This window comes from Strix uralensis, chromosome 5, assembly GCF_047716275.1.
Source record: "Strix uralensis isolate ZFMK-TIS-50842 chromosome 5, bStrUra1, whole genome shotgun sequence".
Classification (NCBI taxonomy): domain Eukaryota; kingdom Metazoa; phylum Chordata; class Aves; order Strigiformes; family Strigidae; genus Strix; species Strix uralensis.
Window position 1 is genome coordinate 39,692,606 of NC_133976.1, and position 19,520 is coordinate 39,712,125.

Consider the following 19,520-nt stretch of genomic DNA (forward strand, 5'->3'; position numbering starts at 1 on the left):
AGAATAGCTGGCAATATCAACATGCAGAGAACAAAACAACGGAGCTATGTCTTTCAGAGTAGTTACTGTATGCGTAGGTTGTCTGTACTGTTGTTTGGTGGAACATGGTAGGAATGCCTATAGCACAGCTTGTAACACTTCTTTCAGAATTTGATGTGTTCACTGTTAATGGAGTATGTTTCAGGGAGTTGAATTAAATTAAATTCTTTGGTAATTTAAAGTCTTTCAAAATTAATTTCCCATTTCTGAAATGCTTAATCTGAAGGCAGGTGTTTTAAAAATAGGGAGAAACTAGATAAACAAATTCGGCGTGAGAAGTGGGAGGGGTAGTAGGAGAAAGAGTAAGTTCTTGGAGTTCTTACAGAGGTTTTTCACAGGTGAATGGAAGGAAATAGAGACAATATAAGGCTCTGTTTTTGTGTAACTTCCCTTTTGGAACAGAACATTAACAATGGAGAGATGCTGAAAGTTGGTGATAGGGCTAGGAAGATGGTGAAGGGTGCTATATTTCTTGGCAATGAACTAGACTTTACTGGGACATATGTGGTTTTAGTATTTTGAACAAATGGGAGAATTTGACAAAGGAATACAAGGTTGTTATGATCCTAAAAACAGTTGAAATGACTAAAAACTCACAGTGCAGAGGAAAGAGGAAATGTTACTATGGGCTGCATATGTAGTGGTGCTTGGAGTCTTTGTGGAGAGGGGCATGCCTTGTCATTGGTTTTTATTTTACCACTTGCATTCTATTAAGGAGGATATAGAATGAGTCTGAGTGTATATCAGATCGAACCCAAGCATTGTGTAGAATAAAGATGTAGTAATTAAGAAGGTTGCTTATTGTCTGTGAACTAAGCGGGCAGTGATAGTCCGGCACATAAACTGATGGCTCTGGCTAGGTAACTTTTGTTAAAAATCTTGGCATTAAGTGAGAAGTAAGTGGGACTCTGGTTTTGAGACTGAAGCAGAACAGTCATGCAAAAACCATTTCCACCACTAGATAAAAAAACAGGTACTAAACCAGTATTTTGTTACTAGATTCATGGACACAGGTTACCAACCCAACCAGTTGACAGCTTTCAGATTTAAAATTCTGCCTTATATTGCTACCAAAAACCTTAAGTTTGTGACTTGAATGCAAAATACTGAAGTAACATGAGGGGTTTTATTGTAGCTTGCAGATTTAATACTTTTCTTCTATTTATACAGCCTTGGCCCTTTGGTGAGTAAAGTGAAGGAGTATCAAGTGGAGACCATTGTAGATACCCTCTGTACAAACATGCTTTCAGATAAAGAACAATTACGCGACATTTCAAGCATTGGCCTTAAAACTGTGATTGGAGAACTCCCCCCAGCCTCTAGTGGTAAGGCATTTTGTACTCAAGACTATCTAGTTTTATTATTTCATTACTAATTAAAAAAATGCAGAAGATGGGTCCTTTAGTGAAGACGACTCAGTTCATTTAACACTGGAAGATAATTCCTGTCAGAGGAAAAATGTATGGCACAAATATCCTTTTAGTTTTTTCTTCTCTGACTGTATTTCCAGATTTTACTAGTTTAAAAACTTTTTTTTACTGAAGAATTGCATTAATGTGAAAAACAAACTTACAGTATATGAACTTCGATATAACAAATTGAGTGTAAAAGCTCCTATTTTAATAATTGCCTGGTGGAGCATTTCTAGGCTGTAGTAATAGCTAAATCTCATTGTGTTTTTGATTGATAGTATACTTTAAAATTGATTATAACTTGGGTATTTTTCTTTAATGATCTGATGTCTCAGTTTCTGGTAAGTGTTTTGGAAAGTACCTTGTGTTTCTAACAATTGCCTGTTAAATTACTGAAATGCTTACCTGCAGTTTTAAATGAAGGCAGTCTTTCCTCCAAAAGAGATAGGAATGATGAACAGCACATCAGTTAATGGCATTACTTTTTTATTCAAGTGCTTTTCAGATATCGTAGTGTAGGATATGAATGAGAACAGAGAAGTGATTAAAAAGGCTTTGGAAATGCAGTTTGTAGAGACTTTAGGTTTCTTACATTAAAAATAAAACACCTGGATTTAACATCCTTCATTGAAAGTCCACATGTAAGTCTTGCTTTTATAAAGCAGTAGTGAGATGAGTAAACTTTAAATAAATAACTAATTTTAAGTCAGTTTAAGCTTTTATTCTTTTGTTTGCCTACAGAAAAGATGATTTTGGGGTGGAGGTAAAGCTCAAGCAAAAATGTAGCAAAACCTTTCAGTGTAATTAGTATTACTAATACAGAAGGAACCTAACTGTTATTTCTTGCTCTCAACTCAAAGATAGATTATTGTGTTTTTTCATAGCCTCTATGGTAACACGTTTGAGTGTCCAATTGTTACATTTAGTTTTAGTCATGCAGTTAAGAATAAGCCATAAATATATATAAACTAGATTTAATATAGGTTAGAATGGTATTAATTTCACATCAAAATTCTCAAGGTGTGATTAAAAAAAACTTAGTGCAAATAAGGATAAGCACTAGCCATTAGGTAGCTGTTACCGTGACATGAGTTTCTTATCTTACAATTACTCCAAATGACGTTAAATGGTTGGGGTAATGGGGAACTATGGAGTTGTAGTAAAGACATTTTTACTTGAATTTTAAAGTACTTTGGGTATACATTTTTTCCCCTTTCTCAAATGTTTCAGCAATATTTCAGGTACTTATTATTTAAGTAGCTTCTTGTGCAAAATCATGTTATTTTGCTTTTTTTGTTATACAGCAGTTTTTTAGAGGTGGCTCTATCTACTTCTGTGCTTCCTCTTACCTTTTAGTTTATTCCTTTGTTTTTACCTATAGTCCTTTCATTTATTGCTCTAGCCTTGCTTTGGCCTTCACTTTCCATTGCTTGCTCTCCCAAAAGCAGCGTCCTTTCTGTTGTGTGTATACTTTATAGGACAATTAAGAAGCCCTCCTTCTCAGTATATTTCTACATAGATAGTCTTTCAACTCTAATGCAGAGCATATGTTACATTAGCAAACAAACTGGCTGTTCAGGCTTGTTTTGTTGGGTGGGAAAAGCTTCTTTATGTTGAGATCATGTTTGTGACTATGGAAAGCAACCTGATCTCTGGTGTTAAAAACTGTATTTTTTAAATTATGAAAATGCTGAGGTTTTGTCGTACTTTCAGGTTCTGCATTAGCAGCTAATGTTTGCAAAAAGATCACAGGGCGTCTCACTAGTGCTATAGCCAAGCAGGAAGATGTGTCTGTTCAACTAGAGGCACTGGATATCATGGCTGATATGCTGAGCAGGTAAACATCCCTCTTCCAAAATGCCGGTGAATGCTCATAAATATTCCTTAAAGCTTGAACTATAGTTTTCTAAATGTTAAATTTAAATTACTTTTATGTGAAATAATATGCTAAGGTATTAAGCATAGGTGAAACTTCATTTAGGAAGAAAAAAAGTGAATGTATTGAAGATAAGTTGACTGATAGATCGATTACTTTATTATTTAATCTTCTGAGCACTGTAGCTTTAAGCTTATTTTAATGTTTATTGCTTTGAGGGTATATTTTAAATTAATTTCTTTTTTTAGACATTCCAAAAGCTTAAATTTAAAGACTTGATTGGAATCTTTGTGATGTTTTGGGAATATTTAAAGGAATTATTGTACAGTGTATGAACAAAGTTATTTAGATTCAATTGGTTTGAGTTTGTGTTTTGTCTGTTTTAAGGCAAGGAGGACTGCTTGTTAACTTCCATCCTTCAATTCTGACCTGTCTGCTCCCCCAGCTGACTAGCCCCAGACTTGCTGTGAGGAAAAGAACCATCATTGCTCTTGGTCACCTGGTTATGAGTTGTGGCAATATGGTTTTTGTTGACCTCATTGAACATCTGTTGACAGAGCTGTCTAAAAATGATTCCATGTCAACAACTAGGACCTATATACAGTGTATTGCTGCTATCAGTAGGCAAGCAGGTCACAGAATAGGTAAGAAAAATATATAAATTATCAGTAACTTCAAAAGTTTCTAGATGAGAGTAAATACTTTGCTAATTTTTTTCTTTTACCAGGTGAATATCTTGAGAAAATAATTCCTTTGGTTGTAAAGTTTTGTAATGTAGATGATGATGAACTACGAGAGTATTGCATTCAAGCCTTTGAATCCTTTGTTAGGAGGTAAGTTGTTCTCGGGTACCTATTTTGGGCTTTCTTAAGATCTAATAGTGTGCCATTTGGTTGTAAGCTGTCAAGAGACAGTCTCCTTGGTACAGAATATTTTTGCAAGCTTTGAGCTGGAACTATTCCAATAACTGTCTTGTAACTTAACTGTTAAGCTGTATGTAATGTCTGTACTTCAGAAACTTTCTACTGTGCCATTACTACTTATGCAAATAGGAGGTATTCTAATATTTGTCCAATAGTGGTGACAAAAGCAATTGTAACCAAAGGCATATCTTGGTTCTCTGCAACCTTCCAATCTAGCGGATTCAGTTACACAGTAGCATTGCCCTTTCTGACCTTCCTTTCTGAATTTCTGTAACTAGGTGGATGCATTGATGGTCCTTGGTTTGGCTGATGTCTCCAAAGTACAGTATGTGGCATGAAGTCTTTTAGAAATATCTTAATTCTTCAAAGTAATTTGACATTAATTGTATTTTTGTATTACTCAGATGTCCTAAAGAAGTTTATCCTCATGTATCTACTATTATAAACATTTGTCTTAAATATCTTACCTATGATCCTAACTACAATTATGATGATGAAGATGAGGATGAAAATGCTATGGATGCTGATGGTGGTGATGATGATGATCAAGGTATATTCTCTTTTTGGTTTGGGGGAGAGGAAGAGCTTGTGAACCTGCACTTGTGAGAAAATTGATATGGGTGGTATTTACTAAATACCAGCATTTGAATGACGTGTATACTTTTGTATTCAATTTTTGTAATGTTTTGAAACATACCTTATGAACTTAGTTCTTGGAATAAAAGTATAAGATGTTGTTGCTGGAGATAAATAATTCCAAGGGTGAACGTAAAGTACATGACAAATATTTTAAAATACTTGAAAGGTGGAAAAAGGCAGAAGCACGTAGGGTGATAGAACTAAAGTGAGGAGAACATCAGTTAATGAATTGAAAGTACATATTCAGCATGGGAAAGGCTTCTCATTACTCTCCACTAGAATATATTGTTATCTAATGCATAAAATCAGAATAGACTGAAAATTGCAAAATACTCAGTATTTTTCTGTAGGATAAAAAAATGTATTAGACCGAAAGACATAAGGTATTTATTGTTAATATGGTGGCAATACCTTGCCATATGTAAGCTTTACGAAAACTTGGACACACAAGTAATCTGAACCCAGAGCATAACATTCTCATTACTTTAAGAATGAATGAGCTGCATAGTTGTTGCTTTAGCGCTTAAAAAGTCAATTTGTATATTTTTTTGTTGTCATTTTTGGGGGATGAGTATGGTTTGATTTACTCCTAGAAAGAAACAGACAGAATAATTTGTTGAATCTTGAGTAGCTAGTAATTGTTGTTGCATTGTTGCTTATGTCACAATAAAGAAGAATGTGCTTTAAATCAGTAGTCACGTTGTAAATATGGTGGGAACCACCTTGTCCTGTTGGCAGTTTAAATTAATACATGTGTAAGACTAGCGTGAAAAAATTGGCAGAGAAGATAATTAGTCTTACGATTTAGGCAGTTAAGTCTTTTTATGTATGATTTTTAACATGCTTCTCAACCTATTTCTTTGGTGCACGTTACACCAAGAACCCATGTGTTCTTATTAATTGTTTAAAATGAAACCTGATGCTTTGATTGTCTAGACTTGAACATATGCATAATTTATTTTTTTCAAGGGAGCGATGATGAATATAGTGATGATGATGACATGAGCTGGAAAGTGAGGCGTGCAGCTGCTAAATGTCTGGATGCTGTGGTTAGCACACGACATGAAATGCTTCCAGAATTCTACAAAACTGTATCGCCTGCTTTAATAGCCAGATTCAAAGAACGTGAAGAGAATGTTAAAGCAGATGTTTTTCATGCGTATCTTTCTCTTCTAAAACAAACCCGACCTGTGCAAAGTTGGCTTTGTGATCCTGATGCAATGGAACAAGGAGAGACACCTTTGACAATGCTTCAGAGTCAGGTTATTTGTCAAGATTTTTATTATCTTTGAGAAGACACACTGAAGTTGGGCCCTGTTCATAATAATAGTTCTTGAAATGTGCCATATCATACTCTCTTCATACACAGATTACAGTTTATTACTGTAGTACTAACATAGAGAGCAAGCCAGGTAAACTGGCCTGGAAAAGTCCGGCAGTCTTGGAAGGTGAAACTACTGATTCATGCAAATGTTCTTTCTGATTTCAGTTGTTTACAATCACCTGTAAAATTGCATGTCCTATGTAGTTTAGACAAATTAGCAAAGCAAAATAGTTATTTTGAGCATTCTGTAATGCAGACGTAAGCTCTAATGATTAAGATAAATCTTGATTTGCTACAACGGATTTTATTTGCAGAATAAAAAGGATAGTGCTGAAAAAACTTTTTCTAAGTGAATTATTTGGGTGACTTCTGAGTTGTTGCTCTCTACAGTTTTATTAATGCAAATCTAGTTTTGCTTTGTTTCATCTTGCCTTTTAAAGTTAAATTGTTATTTTTTTGGATAGCAGTTCTTTTGAATTTTCATTTCCCAGTGTTTATGTAACTTATTTAGTTCTGTAGAGAAACCAGAAAGGGGTAGGACGCACATCTTTCTTTATATCCCCTCAGTGATCAAAGAAGAAAAATGTCAGCTATTGAATCAACTAACAAATGTGTGATGATTATAGGTCCCCAACATAGTTAAAGCCTTGCACAAACAGATGAAGGAGAAAAGTGTGAAGACTCGTCAGTGCTGCTTTAACATGCTGACTGAGCTAGTAAATGTATTACCTGGAGCCCTAACACAACATGTTCCTGTACTTGTACCAGGTATGAGAAATGTATTATTAACTTAAAGATTTATTAGTAAGTAGATGTGAAGTTTCAAAATCTTTTAATCTTGACTGTCCTTTTTGCAAAAGCTTTGAAGTCTTACTTCTGTTTAAAGAAATTGACAAAATAGTCAGCTACTCTGTGGATCCATATAAATATTGTAGTGATGTATTTCCATTAATCTTGAAAACAAGGGTTGGGTCTAAGATCGAGATTTTCTTTTTTCTACATCAAAAAAAATTACTTCTTAATTGTGAGATCAAACTGCCTTCTTTCTCATCTCAACAGAGTAAAGTATTGTCCATGTTTTAGCTTTTGGGACCTAAAATGTTGAATTTTGAAGTAACAAGGAAAATAAGTTTGGAAAAGTTAAAAGGTTCAGAATCCCATGGCCCGTGTTCTCTCTGTAGAGGAAGCTTGAAAACTAATTGATTGAATAAAATGGTGAAAGGGACTTGGAAGCATTCAAGAAAGGCTGGGAGCAGGAAAATATATATTCAGTATAGCTGTCTTCCATCAGAAATTTTGAAGTGTTCTAACAGAACATAAATACCTAACCTAAAAATACATTTTTCTTTTTTCTTCCAGGAATAATTTTTTCACTGAATGACAAATCAAGTTCTTCTAATCTGAAGATAGATGCTTTGTCCTGTTTGTATGTGATCCTCTGCAATCATTCTCCCCAAGTCTTTCATCCTCATGTTCAAGCGTTGGTACCTCCAGTTGTAGCTTGTGTTGGAGACCCATTTTACAAGATAACATCAGAGGCACTTTTGGTTACCCAACAACTTGTGAAGGTCATTCGTCCTTTAGACCAGCCTTCTTCCTTTGATGCTACTCCTTACATCAAAGATTTGTTTACTTGTACAATTAAGAGATTAAAGGCTGCTGACATTGATCAGGAGGTGAAAGAAAGGGCAATATCTTGCATGGGTCAAATAATTTGTAGCCTTGGTGACAGCCTAGGCACAGACCTGCCTAGTACACTTCAGATCTTCCTAGAGAGACTGAAGAATGAGATCACTCGGTTAACTACAGTGAAGGCTATGACACTGATTGCTGGTTCTCCTTTGAAGATAGATTTGAGACCAATCCTTGGGGAAGGAGTTCCTATTCTTGCTTCTTTTTTGAGAAAGAACCAGCGAGCTTTGAAACTGGGCACTCTTTCTGCTCTAGATATTTTAATTAAGAATTACAGTGACAGCTTGACAGCTGCCATGATTGATGCTGTCCTGGATGAGCTTCCACCTCTGATTAGTGAAAGTGATATGCATGTATCACAGATGGCCATCAGTTTTCTGACAACGCTGGCCAAAGTATATCCTTCCTCCCTGTCAAAGATTAGTGGGTCCATTCTCAATGAACTTATTGGGCTGGTGAGATCGCCTCTGCTTCAGGGTGGAGCACTTAGTGCCATGCTAGAATTTTTCCAAGCTTTGGTTGTGACTGGTACAAATAATTTAGGCTATATGGATTTACTACGCATGTTAACGGGTCCAGTGTACTCACAGAGCACAGCACTTACTCACAAGCAGTCTTACTATTCCATTGCCAAATGCGTTGCTGCCCTTACTCGAGCCTGCCCTAAGGAAGGACCAGCTGTTGTAGGTCAGTTCATTCAAGACGTCAAGAACTCAAGGTCCACGGATTCCATTCGGCTTTTGGCCTTGCTTTCTCTTGGGGAAGTTGGGCATCACATTGACTTAAGTGGACAAATTGAGCTGAAGTCTGTAATATTAGAAGCATTCTCTTCTCCTAGTGAAGAAGTCAAATCGGCAGCATCTTATGCATTAGGCAGTATTAGTGTTGGCAATCTTCCTGAGTATCTGCCGTTCGTCTTACAAGAAATAACCAGTCAACCTAAAAGGCAATACCTTCTTCTTCATTCCTTGAAAGAAATAATTAGCTCTGCATCAGTGATTGGTCTCAAACCATATGTTGAGAACATCTGGGCCTTACTCCTGAAGCACTGCGAATGTGCAGAAGAGGGTACAAGGAATGTTGTTGCTGAATGCTTGGGCAAGCTTACGTTAATAGACCCAGAGACTCTGCTTCCACGGCTCAAGGGATACTTGGTTGCAGGTGAGTAGTAATAAGTCATGTATGTATTGTAGCAAATCACCTTACCTATTAATAAATTGATATGGTTTTGCAAAGTCTTTACTTAAATTTTGTGATGCTTTTGAAGTTCCCCTCCCCCCCCCCCACCCCCCCTGTGAAGTTTCATTTTTACTGGAAGTTGTTAGTCATACATAACACGAATTACTTTTATGTTCTGCTTTCAGACTGTGGTATTTCAATTAATGATGTTATGTTTAATGAAGAGCTATAAACTTAAAGGGAGAGGAGCATGGGCAACAAAGGGACAAATTGACAAACCAATTACAACATGTTGACCTTTTTGGTGTAAATCACAGTGTTCCTAATTTTCAGTTAAGAATTCTGAAATTTTTAAGGATTAGAAAGGATCATTGTGCATAATCCATGAATCAGTTTCATATCAAGAACCATATTCACATGTTTTCTTCATGTGCTTCTGCTTTGAAGAGGAAGGTTATTTGTAGGCCTCTGTGTGATCATAAAAAATTCTGTTCTAACAGGCTTATTACTTGAATTTTCTGTAGCAGATAACATTAAATGCTTATTACAAGTGTTATGGTATTTTTCGTCCTGTTTAAAATGTTTTCTTCATCAACTTGAGTTACATATTGCATTGCTAGTAGTAAATAACATTTCTTGTTTAGTGTTCTTAAGAGTATCAGAATTTTAAAAAGAATGGTATCAAGCGTGATTTAAATTCTGTAGTTTTACTGTTTTAATGTTACATATTCACACTTTTGTTTCATATTAGGGTCCTCATATGCTCGAAGTTCAGTGGTTACTGCTGTTAAGTTCACTATTTCTGATCATCCACAACCTATAGATCCACTCTTGAAGAACTGCATAGGTAGGGTCTTTACTTTTACTGACAGCTTCTATGTTTTCAGGCAATAGAACTGCATTTGTACTTTGTGTTTTCAGAAGAAAATATTTTGCAGGTACTAGAATTAGCTGCTAATGATAACTGTTGGAACAGTTATAAAAAGTTTCCATAATAGCTTGTTATTTCTATTAATCCTAGTTTGTTTGAATTCTGAGTAGTAAAAGTTGTGTGATCAAAAATTATATATATTGAAGCTGTGATGGGCAACACAAGAAGCTAGGGCTTTTAGAAAGATGAGACCCAAAAGCTGATTTCCTTTCACATGCTCTTGCTAAATTATCAGTTTGATGTAGTAAGGCACTGTCTTTACCCAGAAGAGTGGTCTTGGAAATATCTCACGTTTAGTCACTTAAAATATGTATGTGTGTGTGAATTTTGAGTATTACCAGGTGGTGAATTTTAAATTTTATGATTTGTGGTGGGTTGACCCTGGCTGGATGCCAGGTGCCCACCAAAGCTGTTCTGTCAGTCCCCCTCCTTAGCTGGGTAGGGGAGAGAAAATATAACAAAAGGCTTGTGGGTTGAGGTAAGGACAGGGAGAGATCACCCACCAATTACTGTCACGGGCAAACCAGACTCGACTTGGGGAAATTAGTTTAATTTATCGCCAATCAAATCAGAGTAGAATAATGAGAAATAAAACCAAGTCTTAAAACACTTTCCTCCCCACCCCTCCCTTCTTCCTGCACTCAATTTTACTCCCGAAATCACTACTCCCTCTCCCCAAGTGGTGCAGGGGTATGGGGGGGGAATGGGGGTTGTGGTGAGTTCATCACACGTCTCTGCCGTTCCTTCCTCCTCAGGGGGAGGACTCCTCACACTCTTCCCTGCTCCAGTGTGGGGTCCCTCCCATGGGAGATGGTCCTCCACAAACTTCTCCAATGTGAGTCCTTCTCATGGCTGTGGTTCTTCATGAACTGTTCCAGCAAGGGTCCCTCCCACAGGGTGCAGTCCTTCAGGCACAGACTGCTCCAGCATGGGTCCCCCACAGGGTCACAAGTCCTGCCAGCAAACCTGCTCCAATGTGGGCTCCTCTCTCCACAGAGCCACAGGTCCTGCCAGGAGCCTGCTCCAGCACAGGCTTCCCACAGGGTCACAGCCTCCTTCGGGCATCCACCTGCTCCAGCCTGGGGTCCTCCACAGGCTGCAGGTGGATCTCTGCTCCACTGTGGATCTTTGTGGGCTTCAGGGGCACAGCCTGTCCCACCATGGTCTGCACCATGGGCTGCAGGGGAATCTCTGCTCTGGTGCCTGGAGCACCTCCTCCCCTTCCTTCTTCAGTGACCTTGGTGTCTGCAGACTTGTTGCTCTCACATGTTCACACTCCTCTCTGGCTGCAGTTGCCATTTTATTTTTTTCCTCTTCTTAAGTAAGTTATCCCAGAGGTGCTACTCCCATCACTGATGGGCTCTGCCTTGGCCAGTGGTGGGTCTGTCTTGGAGTCAGCCAGCATTGGCTCTGTTGGACACAGGGGAAGCTTCTCATAGAAGCCACCCCTGTAGCCCTCCTTGCTACCACAACCTTGCCACTCAAAAACCCAATACATGATTCTGTAATGCTTGTGGTCTGAGAACATTTGGAAGCGTGTATATTTTTATAGGGATAAGGTAATTCGAGCTTTCAGGGTAACATCAGTATGATAAAGAGCTTTGCAGTGCTGCAGCTTTTTGACCTTTTCTCATTTGTATGATGAAGTATTGTAGATTTGTTTAATATGCTATGGTGAATATTTTATAGTGGATTAATTACAGGTTTAAAGATCTGTAAAGGGTTGTATATACTGCTAAACCTAACAGGGGAAAAAAGATTAATCTTTAAAAACGTAGAGTTTTGTAAAGAGCAATGTTTTCATTTATGAGAGAGTCGGTTCCTATGTGTTATTTTCATCACTAAGCTCAATTTTTTTTTTTAAATAATATATTCAAGAATTGGTTATGCTTGTGGGTTTTTCTCCCTCCTGTCCCTCTCTGAAGCTGCCCCTTTGAGTTTTGTTACCCAGTTTCTTTTGTGTGTAGAAGTCACTTTGTTTACACCTGTTGTTTTTCTCCCTTTAAAAGTTTCACTCCTCATGGAAGTTGCTAGTAAAAGTTCACAAACATTGAGGAAAAATATGATATATTCCTGCAGGCATTTTTTTTAACAAGGCTGTGTTATAGAACTATAGAAATTCTAATTTGAAAATGCCCAAGTATGGGGTGGGATGAGAGGTGTTGCTACATTAATATATACTGAGTAGGCTTATTTTATGGTAATTTAGGAATTCTCAATATATGCCAAATTAGGGGTTAAAAATCAAGATGTTGATAGTTTCCTTAAGAGGTGTTTCTCTAATTTTTGAACTGCAGAATTGAAATTGGTTTTCTAATGTGTATTCTAAGAGACTTTTAATTAATTAATTTTAATTAATTTACACACTATACCTTTAGGTTTTTTTACTTCTGTTTCATTATATGAAATACTATGTATCAATTAATACTTTTAATGTGATTATAATGAATAGATTTACTTGTGTAATCATGCTAAAATAGCAGGTTTTGGTGTCTGTTACATGAACATAACTCCTGCACTAAATATGTCCTTTTGAAAGCTTAATACTAAGTAAAGATATTTTTAAAGCAGTAAATGAAAAAAATCCTTATAGGTTGATTTATTTCTGTACATGATTGCAGGTGATTTTCTGAAAACATTGGAGGACCCAGATCTCAATGTCAGGAGGGTAGCCCTAGTGACATTTAACTCAGCTGCACACAATAAACCATCATTAATAAGGGACCTCTTAGATACTGTGCTTCCTCATCTTTACAATGAAACAAAAGTCAGAAAGGAATTAATCAGAGAGGTATGTTAACTAAGAAAACCAGTACTAAATATATGTAAGTAGATTTCTCCTTTTTCTAAATATGTTACTACCTAACTTTGTTTTTTATTTGTTGACAGGTGGAAATGGGACCATTTAAGCATACAGTTGATGATGGGTTGGACATACGGAAAGCAGCTTTTGAGTGCATGTATACTCTTTTGGATAGCTGTTTGGATAGACTAGATATATTTGAATTCTTAAATCATGTTGAAGATGGCCTGAAGGATCACTATGATATTAAGGTTAGCTGTCATTCTTCTCTATGTAAGCAGTGATTTAGTCAAAATATTTTAATAGTGAATAGACTGAAATGGTAAAAATATTACTTCATATGCTTAAGTACTTCACTGTGTTTGCCATTTTCATTAAAGTGTTGCTGTTAAAAAGGTTACACAGCATTGTAGAAAATATATCTCTCATGTATGTGTTGAGCATAACTAATTGTTGAATTGTTTTTTTTTCAACCTAGATGCTAACCTTTTTAATGTTGGTGAGACTGTCTACCCTATGTCCAAGTGCAGTGCTGCAGAGGTTGGATAGGCTTGTTGAACCTTTGCGTGCTACATGTACAACTAAGGTATTTAAATTTAAACTTCTTTAAGTTAATAATTTTGTGTTGTCTCATAGAAATCTAAATGAACTCGTGTATGAGGAATACTTCTGTACTGCTGCAGCATTTCCTGAGTTACAGTTGATGAGCTGCAGTAGGTAGAATACAAATGTGTGGGCCTCTATACACATATTAAATGTCTTTAAATTACAAATGGAGGGGTAGACTTGTTAGCTTCTTTTTAAAAATCCTCTGTTTCTTTGATGCCATTTCTTTTGTTCCTTAAAAATTTAGCTGCCACTTGGGCAACTTGTAAGTGTCACTTCGTTTTAAACAGTGAAACTGGAATACTGAGAATTTTTCTGACTTCTGATGATTACATTGTTCCAGACAAGCATTTGAGTAATGAAGGATGGAGGCAGTGTGAAGTAGTCCTATTTTTTTTTTTTTTATTTTCCCCTTCATTTGTATTACAGGATTTTTGAGTCTTGGCACAATCTTCTTCCATTCCTGCTCTTGTCTTGGTCCACCTGCATGCTCTGACAGTCATTTAATGCCTGATTTACCTTGCTTGTCCATTACTGTAGTCTGTTATATTTCACATCAAGAAATTTGACTGCTTTTAATGACAATCTATGTTTATAATACTGAAACATCTTTGAGAATTATAACAGAAGGTTAAGCAGTTATTTTAATGAAGGTCAACTTTTTAAAAAAGTTCTGTTCTCTGGAAGCTGGAAGTACGATGATAGTATCAGTTTAATGTTGTTTACTGACCTTACTAGCTAGAGGTTGGTTGCTATAATTGTTTTGAATTGGTAATGGACTTGGTAGCTTACAGCCTTTTTCTGCTTACCTTGCAGTATTCAAGTTTCAGTCTGTCTGTAAAAGTTTGCTAAAAAGTAGATGTTTGGAAGGTTTTTTTTGGTTGGTTGGTTGGGTTTTTTAAGAGCTTAGGTCATTTTGAAAGCTGTGTGAAGTGGTAGTATGGAAGGAAAGAGGCCTTTGTAAGATACGCTTTTTTTTTTAAGGTGGTTGTAGAGAGAAGGTTAAGCAAAAATCTCAAATGTATTTTCATTTTTTCCCTAGGTAAAGGCAAACTCAGTAAAACAAGAGTTTGAAAAGCAAGATGAACTGAAACGATCTGCTATGAGGGCAGTAGCAGCGCTTCTAACCATTCCAGAAGCAGAGAAGAGTCCATTAATGAGTGAATTTCAGTCACAGATAAGCTCTAACCCTGAGCTGGCAGCCATCTTTGAAAGTATCCAAAAAGATTCATCATCCACTAACTTGGAATCAATGGACACTAGTTAGATGTTTGTCCAAAATGGGGACCATTATGTTGAACCATTTGATGCACTGAATTGACAGGTTATGAGTAAGGAACAGAAAAAGTATCTAATCTACACATTGTTCCACTTTATTTACCTTTATGGAGACAGTTGGCTTTTCCCATTGTTGCTTTTCTAGCATTTATTCCAGAAATGTATTTCCATAATCCAGAGTTTGTTAACCACTCTTGTTTTAGTGGATTGGGCCACATTTGGGAATTAAAAAGTTGACACATGGTGTATGGAAATAGGTTCCAACATCCATTTGCCCTGTAATGTTTAGGATTAAAATGTCAAAATTTTGTGACCATGATTTTTTTTCTTCACTCTTTCTACTTGTAAACAAAAATGAGGGGAAAGGTGGGAATCAAGCATTCAGGTGCATCATGTTTTTGTATAACTTTTTATTCTTTTTTGTTTCAGCTTCATAAATTGGTTTGGCTGGCAGATGAATTCTGTGTAAGATTTATTATATTAAAGAGAGGGTTTGGGCACAGTTCAAAAAAAGCAGACATAAATGTCATTTTTAAAGGTGTGGGGATTAGAAAACAAATATCCCTGTTGTGCACACTAATTTTGCATGACCAAGTTTACAAATATATATTGTCTGTAAAACAGCATGTGCAGTTTATTCGTAATGCAAGTTAAAATAAGTTCTACTGTATCAGTGCAGTTTTCAGGTATTTTGACATACAGACCATTCATACAGAAAGGGACAAATGAAGGTTGGTTGTCTTCACCGGGCTTTTTAAAATGCCAGTAGTATGGCCCTGCAGACATTCTTACAGTAAATAGGACAATTCCTGTGGTTTTCGTGGTTTTTCATTCCCAAAGCCTGGATCCCCTGGAATGGAGGTGGACAAACTGGAAGATTGGAGGGCAATAGGATGAGATAGAGCTAAAACGAGCAGAGAACAATAGCTGTTCAGTGGCTCCTGAACTCTAAATTCAACTTTGCTTTTATTACAAAAGTATGAAAGGAAGTTTCTTCAGTGGCTTCTACCTCCTATTGTTCATCCAACAGCTTTTGTTTAAGACAATAATACACAGTGTTACCTAGACAAGCATTGCCAGACCATCATTTTCATAGAATCACAGAATACCAGGTTGGAAGGGACTTCAAGGATCATCTGGTCCAACCTTTCTTGGCAAAAGTACAGTCTAGATAAGATGGCCCAGCACCCTGTCTGTCTGAATCTTATAAGTGTCAAATGTTGGGGAATCCATCACTTCCCTGGGGAGATTATTCCTGTGTCTAATTGTTCTCATTGTGAAAAATTTTCCTCTTGCATCCAATTGGAATCTCCCCAGGTTAACTTGTACCCATTACCCTTCATCTTTTCCTTGTGACTCCTTGTAAAAAGGGAGTTTCCCTTTTCTTCGTAGCCACCCTTTACATACTGGAACATGGTCATAAGGTCTCCCTTAAGCCTTCTCTTCTCAAGACTGAACAAACCCCATTCTCTTAGCCTTTCCTCATATGACAGGCTTCCCAGTCCCTTGATCATTTTTGTGGCCCTTCTCTGCACCCTGTCAGAATGTTTTCTGGCACATGGAATCACCAGTAGACTGCAGTGCTGCAAGTGTCATACAGTATTCTGGCAAGATAGGAAGTGGGGAATGGTCATAAAGAGTGGAGAGGGATAAAAAGCAAACAGATACAAGAAAAAAATCTGCTGTGAATATGCTGAGGTAATCTAGAAATGGACCAGAAGGTGATGGCTGGCAGTCCTACAATGAACTGGATTTGGCAATTTAATAGCAAAAGATGGGGAACCGCTGCCTCAAATTGAGACTTGTCATTACTTGGTTAATGCAACTGCTTAGTTGTCTTTTTTTTAGTCAGGTCTGAATTTGATTTTTCTCTAGTTAACTGTTTTTTTAGCTGGTTTGATACTTTGGAAACCTGTTACATGCATATGCGGCATAAGCTGCTACATGACTAAACAAACATACATTTTTATGACGCCAGAGACAGTTTCCTGTGAGCATTGGGGTTTGGGGACAAATTCTTCACCTTACACGCCTGCAGCTTGGGAGAAGCAGGGGAGATATTGGTGCATTTTACTTTAATAAAAGGACCTGAACAAAGAAATCTATTAACTTAGTAACAATTTTAATGCTGTAGAAATTTTTGAAATTGTAGCTTTCTCGGTCTCCAAAGTCTTCATACTAATGTAACAATTGTCTTCTAGAAGTAGAAATAAATGAGATTAAATGTACCAACATATCTAAATGTCATGGAAAAAGAATGGGAATACTCTAGAGAGAAACCATATGGTGGAAAAAGCACTGTGAATTAGGTGCATTTTATCTTGCTGTATAACATCTACTTCAATTACAGTAATATGCAGGCCTCCTAATTAAGAATCTGTTGTGCTAATTAGTTGTCAAACTAATCTTAGAACTTTTGTGTTAAGTTTTCAGAGTGCATTAAAATGTTTCATAGACCTAAAGCTAGGTGTGAGAATAGTATGATAAACATGAAATGTGAGGCTAAAATTTGTGAATGGGGTAGGTGACAATGGTAAGTAAACAGAATACTTGTATTCGTAGTTGAGAGATTGGTGTGTGTTTCTGTACTATCGTAACAGCTTATGTGGTGGATGCAAATAATCTTCGCTTTGTTTTACAGTATGTTACAGTGGAGCAAGCTTAAGGACAGAAGAGGTTGAGCTATATTACATAGTGAATGCTTTCCTGCAAGAGTAATTTTCACTTTGACCACTGATGAAGCAGGTGGGAACATAAGACTTAAGTCTTCCCTGTAAATTACAGAAATTCTAAGAGTATGGTTATCTCCAAGTAGCAGTTGGTTATTTTGGCAAATGAGGAAGACTGATTCATAAAGGTTGTAACTGCACCATAATTACTGAAATTATTAGTTTTATAAAATCTAACCAGGTTAGGTGTTCAAACTCAGCTTTCACTGGATCGCTTGATTGAAAGTTTCTTTTTGTGTTCCCTACTGTATATCCAAGTATTTGGGTAAATCTGGTGTATTTATGCTTTTAGTGCAAATAGGTACAGGTAATTCTGTTAAGGTTGATGTCAGGAATACCTGTAGCTGTTCTTTAAATGCTAAATATTTGAAACTAAAATATGAAATTACTCTCATTAGAACAAAACCAGAATTCTGAAAGGCTGCTCTTAAAGATTTTTGGTATGATTAGAACTTTGTCTAGTGGTTTTCATCATTTTGCACACAGGCAATTGAGACCAATTAATAAGCTTGCACATAATACAGAAATGGTTGGCCAGTCTTCACATTGTAGATTCTTGCCTTTAAATATTTTTGTATCTCAAAAGCGCTTAATGCTCTGATTTCCCATGAATAATCTTGCCATCCTTGGAAGGGAGGTCTTTTCTAAAATTATAAATTGAAAACTACAAGTACCTTAAGAATGCTGCACTTCAATCATGCAAATTTATTTTTTTAAATATAATTTTCCTTCAGAATATTACATCTAATACAGCAGTTGACAAAATAGGGCTGAACTACTTCCAGACTGTATTTTTATGAGGTGAACAAAGCAGTACATATGCATGTAACCAGCATTGCTTCTCTCAAATGAAGGATTAAACATTTCATCAACTCAAATTAGAAATACAAACTAGAAGTTTGTATCTGCTACTACTGTATATTTGGCTTAACAGATCTACTCAGTAATGATGCTAGGAACAAGTTCACCCTGCTCTGATGGACTGGCTAGTAGTAGTGATTTAGCAACTGTTCTCATATTTACTGATACTTGCCCTTCCTCACCTCCCCTTGAGATGACTTTAAAAGCAAAGTAACGTGTGGCATTGGAAGTGTGTGGGTTTTTTTGTTACTGTTTTGTTAATCCTGATCATTCTGACTGAAATGACATGTTTCTGCCAAATACTAAACGGTTAAGCCTGCAGCCTCTGGGTTCTATTTCCCTGTTGCTCTAAACTTCAGATAAAAAGTACTTTTTTGTTGTTACTGTTCTTAAAATTGGTTTTGGAGAAATGAAAAATACCAGTCAGTTTATTACTTTCTTTTTGTCCTTGTTTCCTCCTTGCTATGAGATGGAAAGATTTGCTTGCTGCACTATTGAACATGAACAGGCAGGTGTTGTGACAGTGAGCATTGCCCCCTGCTCTAGAAGAGCTCTTCAGTATAGGGTTATAGCTCTTACGCTAAACCTGACCTTTTTCATCAGTAACCACTTATAATTTTTCATTGTATCTGAGTTTGGGGGAGGAGGAAGAAATTGGAGTTCTTGAAAATAATGAAGTAAATTAATCTTCCTTGACCAGTGTTGGTGAAGCACGGAAGTTTTCTGCAAGAGGTGCTTTTGTGAGCATCAGGCAATTTTATCTTGGTAGGGAGTTAGACTTCTTTAGATTCCTTTCCACCTTGTGAGGCTTTAATGTTTCCACATAATCTTTGATGAGGAGAAAACTGCCTTCAGAAAGGTCATCCATCCCCCAAAACAAACAAAAGGGTTTCTGTTGATTTTAGGCTGTATATCATGGTTTAGAACCAGAGAAGAAATAAGAGTATGTTTCTGAGAACTGTTCAGACAGTGGCTGGAAGACAGATGTTACCTGAAACGTGGCACTGAGAATGAGAAAATGAAATCCTGAAGTGAGAATATTTTCATCGAAAATAGTTCTCCTTTCTTTTGTGTTCTGCCTTTGATCATATTTTTGAAGAATGGGAAATACAAAAGGGAAAAAAAAAAAGTAATTAGCAAGCTGTGAACTTCTGTGATCCCAGAATTTAAGGGGTAATTTCTATTCCCTGCTGCTTCCTTTTAAAAAAAAAAAATAAAATGAAAAAAT

General features: G+C 36.6%; 1 protein-coding gene across 3 annotated transcripts in view; it reads left to right on the plus strand.

Annotated features, from left to right (window-relative positions):
* The window catches only part of CAND1 (cullin associated and neddylation dissociated 1), a 31,939-nt gene extending 14,775 nt beyond the window's left edge, over nt 1–17,164 (plus strand). For all 3 annotated transcript variants that reach the window (XM_074870526.1, XM_074870527.1, XM_074870528.1), the window contains 13 exons: nt 1,210–1,364; nt 3,165–3,288; nt 3,715–3,971; nt 4,055–4,160; nt 4,655–4,800; nt 5,859–6,151; nt 6,840–6,981; nt 7,573–9,066; nt 9,836–9,931; nt 12,637–12,806; nt 12,905–13,069; nt 13,297–13,404; nt 14,467–17,164. In XM_074870526.1, the coding sequence (XP_074726627.1) occupies nt 1,210–1,364; nt 3,165–3,288; nt 3,715–3,971; nt 4,055–4,160; nt 4,655–4,800; nt 5,859–6,151; nt 6,840–6,981; nt 7,573–9,066; nt 9,836–9,931; nt 12,637–12,806; nt 12,905–13,069; nt 13,297–13,404; nt 14,467–14,691 (3,481 nt within the window). In that variant the 3' untranslated portion in view covers nt 14,692–17,164. The remainder of the gene's footprint in view (nt 1–1,209; nt 1,365–3,164; nt 3,289–3,714; nt 3,972–4,054; nt 4,161–4,654; nt 4,801–5,858; nt 6,152–6,839; nt 6,982–7,572; nt 9,067–9,835; nt 9,932–12,636; nt 12,807–12,904; nt 13,070–13,296; nt 13,405–14,466) is intronic.
* Nucleotides 17,165–19,520: the final 2,356 nt, after the last annotated feature.